The following is a 6040-nucleotide window of genomic DNA, read 5'->3' on the forward strand; positions in this document are numbered from 1 at the left end:
TAGAACTGGTCCACTAGTGCATTTAGCTGTGCGATATCAGTGCTACAACTTGGCGAGCCAGCCAGGAGTGGCTTAAAGCATTTGAAACTAGAAACCAGAGACCAAATAATATTATTATCGCTTAAAAAAAAAAAGAAAAAAGAAAAAATGGATGTCATTCAAACCAGTAGTGTAAAAATCCCTAACTCAGTCATAGTTAGCGGAATAACTGATACAGAAACTGATGATGAACTAAATGACTTCCTGAAACAATATGGTCCCATTCAAAGGATAATTCCAGTAGATCTCACCGAACCAGAGTCAGACAAGCAGGTTATTGTAGAGTATACGTATGGTGTAGCTATGCAATCTCTTTTACCTTCATTACCATACAGGCTTAACAGTAAGACTAAGATTGATGTCACCTACCACATTAGAGCCTTAGCCAATGTTTACACACCGGTAGCTAGCAAAACAGCTACACAGACTTACCTTTCAGAGTTAAAGGACATTGCAAAACAGACCGGTAAAGACTTTGCAGCTGTCCTCAGAGAGGAGCTCTCCCTCATCAGTGAGACTGTTGATCTAGATCACTCAGAGTCCCAAGATGAAGATGCAGAGCAGAATTTACCTGATACCCCAGAGCGATATGCCCCCGTAACTGCTGCACATGTAGGCCTCCTGCCTAGAATGGCCCCGCAGCAGTACGTTCAGCATCATTGCTCCCCACCATCGACACTATCTCAGGAAAAGGCACAATCTGCTCTGAAACTCTCTGACGTCAATCCACCTGATATACAAAAAGTAATTGTTGAGCACATAGTGAGAAATGAAGACTCTGCTCTGCAGATGCACACTTCCTTGAGACTCAGACCCTTCTCTGGGCGTGTTCCATGCCCCAACAGCGAAGTGGATTATGAGACATGGCGCTCCTGTGTGGAACTTCTCCTTAAAGATATGACACAGTCTGAACCTTACAAGTCGCGAAAGCTTCTTGGAAGTCTCTTATCACCCGCCATTGACATTGTGAAGCACCTGACACTTGATTCTCCCCTCAGTGCGTATTTAGAGATCTTGGACTCTGCTTTCGGCACAGTCGAGGATGGAGATGACCTCTTTGCAAAGTATCTTAACACAATGCAGGATAATGGTGAGAAACCCTCAGCTTACCTACAACGGCTACAAGTTATGCTGAGCACCACCCTCAGGAGAGGAGGTGTGACTGCAAGTGACCTTGATCGGCATCTTCTCAAGCAGTTTGTCAGAGGCTGTTGGGATAACATCTTGATAGTTGAGCTCCAGTTAGAACAAAAGAAGCAGAATCCACCTACCTTTGCTGAACTTCTCCTGTTACTCCGTACAGCAGAAGATAAACGTTCTTCCAAAGCTTCACGCATGAAACAACACCTCAATGTTTCAAAACCAAGAGTGTCTTCTCATTATCAAGGCGTTTATGTGCAGAGTGAAGAGGACTGCAGCTCATCTTTGCCAGCTCCTGGTCACAGGTCTGAAATCCAAGACTTAAAGAAACAAATAGCTGACCTACAGTCCCAGCTCACACGCATCACGCAGAGAGACTGTAGGAAACCTAAATCAGCGGCCAGACGACTAGCTCCTCAAACAGCTGACACGAATTCCCCAGCTATCACTCACACATCTCAAAGGTTGCAGCCCCAGAGCCAAGATGCACACATCAGCATAAGCAATAGACCGAGGCCCTGGTATTGCTTTAGATGTGGAGAGGATGGACACATTAAGCCTCAGTGTGAAAGTGAACCGAACCCATCTCTGGTGGCTGAGAAGAGGAAGCAACTAAAAGAAAAGCAGTTAGCATGGGACAGACAACATGGCACTTCAAAGCCTGATCCTTTAAACTAAACCCAGTTCCGGTTGTGGGACAAACGGGGACTGGAACACAGGCAAAGTGTCCCAAAGGGAAGTTGCACAGAACCCATGTGTACTCTCACACACAAAGACAGTCAGTGACCTTACCAAAAGGTTTGATTGGAGCCAAGTGCACCGCGCAAGTGACTATAGCTGGCAAAGACTGTAGCTGCTTGTTGGACTCAGGCTCCCAAGTATCAACAATCCCCAACTCCTTCTATCTAGAGAGCATGTCTCATCTACCTCTCAATTCTTTGAACGACCTACTAGAAGTGGAAGGAGCCAACGGTCAAAGCGTCCCTTACCTTGGTTATGTTGAGGCCACCGTCAGATTCCCAAAGAGCTTGTTCGGAGTCGACATCGAGGTACCTACTCTAGCCTTGGTTGTACCTGACATGCGCTCCACGTTGTCATCAGTGCTTATCGGCACAAATACCTTGGATGTTCTCTATGAGAAGTATGCAGAGATTGCACCTCAGAACCTTGAGTCTCTTCCTTATGGCTATAAAGTTGTCTTGAAGACCCTTGAAATCCGGAAAAAACAGTCTGTTGATTCCAGCCTAGGAGAGGTGAGACTTCATAGTGGAGACCTCGAGACCATTTCAGCTGGACAGACCAAAGTCCTTCAAGGATCAGTAAGCTGCAGAATATCTAATGTTGGAAAGTGGGTGATAGTAGAGTCACCAAAGTCATCGTCCCTGCCTGGCGGCATCCTGGTGGCAGATAGTCTGGTGAGTCTACCACCAAAGCCATCATGCTACATCCCAGTCACGCTCAAAAACGAGTCACAGCGTGACATCACCCTGTTCCCAAAGGCTGTGATAGCAGAGATACACGTTGTCGAGAGTGTCCAACCCGTCAAGACCCCTGACTCAGACTCTTCTACAAAACCTGACCAAAAACCAAATCTCGACATTGATCTTACTGATTCTCCTGTCCCCAACGAGTGGAAAGAGAGGATAAAAGAGAAATTGAGCTCCATGCCAGAGGTGTTTGCAATGCATGAGCTTGATTTTGGCCGCACTGACAGAATCAAACACCATATAACTCTCAGTGACGAGACACCATTCAAACATAGGCCGAGACCTATACATCCGAAGGACATAGAGGCTGTGCGTGCCCATCTCCAGCAACTCCTCAATGCAGGAGTCATCCGTGAATCAGAGTCGCCTTTCTCCTCGCCAATCGTAGTTGTCAGGAAAAAGGATGGCGATGTCAGACTCTGCATAGATTACAGAAAATTGAACGCACAAACAGTAAAGGATTCATATGCCTTACCTAATCTGGAAGAATCCTTCTCAGCGTTGACCGGGTCCAGGTGGTTCTCGGTGCTCGACCTCAAATCAGGCTTCTATCAAATAGAGATGGAGGAAACAGACAAACACAAAACCGCATTCGTTTGCCCTCTAGGCTTCTTCGAATTCAACAGAATGCCTCAGGGGATAACCAATGCCCCTAGCACGTTCCAGAGACTTATGGAGCGTTGTATGGGAGAGTTGAACTTGAAGCAAGCCCTAGTTTTTCTGGACGACCTCATCATCTTCTCCTCTACATTGGAGGAGCACGAGGAAAGATTGATGCATGTGCTCAACCGATTGAAAGAGTTTGGGTTGAAACTGTCACCAAAGAAATGCAAGTTCTACCAAACTTCTGTAAGATACCTTGGCCACATTGTGTCTGAAAAAGGCATTGAGACCGATCCTGATAAAGTAGCGACATTAAAAACCTGGCCAAAACCAAATAACTTGAAGGAGCTAAGAACCTTCTTAGGTTTCTGCGGCTACTACCGCCGGTTCATCAAAGACTACTCAAAGATCGTGAAGCCACTCAACGAGCTCACTGCTGGCTATCCACCGCTAAGGAAGCAAGCTAAAACCACAGTGAACCCTGAGAAGTATTTCAATCCAAAGGATGGTTTTGGTGACAGATGGACGCCTTCTTGCCAAACAGCGTTCGACACCATAATCAAAAAATTGACAACCGCACCCATCCTCGGATTTGCTGACCCCAAACTCTCTTACATTTTACATACAGATGCAAGCACTTCAGGCCTCGGTGCTGCTCTCTACCAAGAGCAACAAGGGCAGAAGCGCGTTATTGCCTATGCGAGCCGGGGTCTGTCAAAGTGTGAATCCAGGTATCCTGCTCACAAATTAGAATTTCTTGCCCTTAAGTGGGCAGTAACAGAGAAATTCCAGGATTACCTATACGGAAACACATTCCTTGCTGTCACGGATAGCAATCCGTTGACATACATTCTCACCTCAGCTAAGCTCGACGCTACGAGCTACAGATGGTTGGCCGCTCTGTCAACATTCGATTTCCAGCTACAGTACAGAGCTGGTAAGCAGAATCAGGATGCGGATGGGCTGTCCAGACGTCCCCATGGCAAAGTACCTGATGACATATCGTCACAAAAGGAGTTGGAGAGGATACAGCAATTCACAAAAAGGCACTTATCACAGGCTGATTACGCACACCTGAATGAAAGCACAATCAAAGCCATTTGCGAGAAGCACTTGGTCCATGAAGTAACCGACAATGACCCTGGGGAAACAGTACCCAGCACCACTTTGGTTGTGTCACTTGCCCACCATCCAAAGGCCCTCCCTCAAAGCTTTGAAGAGGAGGATCAGCTTGGTGGCTTACCTGTCGTTCCCCCGTTAGCATCAGCTGAACTAAGAGATAAACAGAATGCTGACCCATGCATTGGTGAAGTCCTCAGGCAACTAGAGTCCGGAGAGAAACCTCCACCATGCTTGAGGAAAGAACTTCCTGAGCTTGGTCTCTTATTGAGGGAGTGGAACAAACTGGTGGTTTCAAATGGTGTTTTGTATCGCAGGCGACAAGAGGGTGCTCAGACTCACTACCAACTTGTACTTCCAGAAGCCCTGAGATTTGTAGTCCTCAAGAGCCTCCACGATGACATGGGCCATATGGGCATAGAGCGCACGCTTGATCTTGTCCGGAAGCGATTCTATTGGCCCAAAATGTCAACTGAGGTAGAAAATAAAGTCAGAGCCTGCAACCGTTGCATACGACGTAAGACCATACCCGAGAAAGCAGCACCACTCATCAACATTGTGGCTACGAGACCACTCGAACTCGTGTGCATGGATTTTCTCAGTGTGGAGCCAGACTCAAGTAACACAAAAGACATTCTAGTCATCACCGACCATTTCACAAAATATGCAGTGGCAGTCCCCACCCCGAATCAGAAAGCCAGGACAGTGGCCAAGACCCTGTGGGACCACTTTTTCGTCCATTATGGCATCCCTGAAAGACTCCACAGTGACCAAGGTCCCGACTTTAACTCCCGAACAATAAAAGAACTGTGTGAGCTCATCGGCACTCAAAAAATAAGAACCACACCTTATCATCCGAGAGGGAACCCTGTAGAACGCTTCAACAGGACCCTGCTCAACATGTTAGGAACCCTTGAAAACCAGAAGAAGAGTCACTGGCGGGAGTATGTCAAGCCATTAGTACACGCTTATAATTGTACTAAGAACGAGACAACCGGCTTTACCCCTTACGAGTTAATGTTCGGGCGTCAGCCAAGATTGCCAGTTGACCTAGCCTTTGGCTTACCAGTCAATCATCAGCCAGGCTCTCACTCTCAATATGTCCGCAACCTGAAATCTCAACTTGAAGACAGTTACAGAGTAGCAACTGAGAATGCTAAAAAGACAGCCGATCGCAACAAAACGAGGTTTGACAAGCATGTTGTTGACTCCACCTTGGAAGAAGGCGACAGAGTCCTGGTCCGAAACGTCCGTCTCAGAGGCAAGCACAAGTTAGCTGACAGGTGGGAGTCCGATGTGTATGTTGTCCTGAAACAGTCCGGAGACGTCCCAGTGTATGTTGTGAAACCTGAGACAAGAGATGGTCCACAAAGAACTCTTCATCGTGACCTCCTGCTGCCATGTGGTTTTCTTCCTGTGACCCCGGTCGAGAGCGAAATTAACCCGCCAAAGGCAGTAAGGCGACCAAGAACTCGACAACATTCTAAAGAAAACATATCGGATGGAGCTGATGAATCCCAATCTGATTCTGAAGAATACCACTATCACAGAAACCTAAAAGTGGACACACTAGGGTCCAACCTGAGTTCCGAACCTATGGAATGCTTACCAAAACAGATACATCTCAGTCGTTTCTCATCATAAGGTGATCT

The 6040-nt window shown here is 46.9% G+C and overlaps 1 protein-coding gene across 1 annotated transcript; it reads left to right on the plus strand.

The window, feature by feature from the left end:
* The first annotated feature begins 7 nt into the window (after positions 1-7).
* On the plus strand, positions 8-1857 carry LOC119429540. Its single transcript, XM_037697151.1, has one exon. It carries the CDS (start codon positions 148-150, stop codon positions 1855-1857), a length of 1710 nt encoding a protein of 569 aa, XP_037553079.1. The 5' UTR covers positions 8-147.
* The last annotated feature ends 4183 nt before the right edge of the window (positions 1858-6040 follow it).

The sequence above is a fragment of the Nematolebias whitei genome, unplaced genomic scaffold, assembly GCF_014905685.2.
Source record: "Nematolebias whitei isolate Nwh7 unplaced genomic scaffold, NemWhi1 Nwh_scaf_2386, whole genome shotgun sequence".
Lineage (NCBI taxonomy): Eukaryota > Metazoa > Chordata > Actinopteri > Cyprinodontiformes > Rivulidae > Nematolebias > Nematolebias whitei.

Bases quoted from the DNA above. Each gene is read 5' to 3' on its own strand.
- LOC119429540 (XM_037697151.1), top strand. From the start codon at position 148: ATGGATGTCATTCAAACCAGTAGTGTAAAAATCCCTAACTCAGTCATA.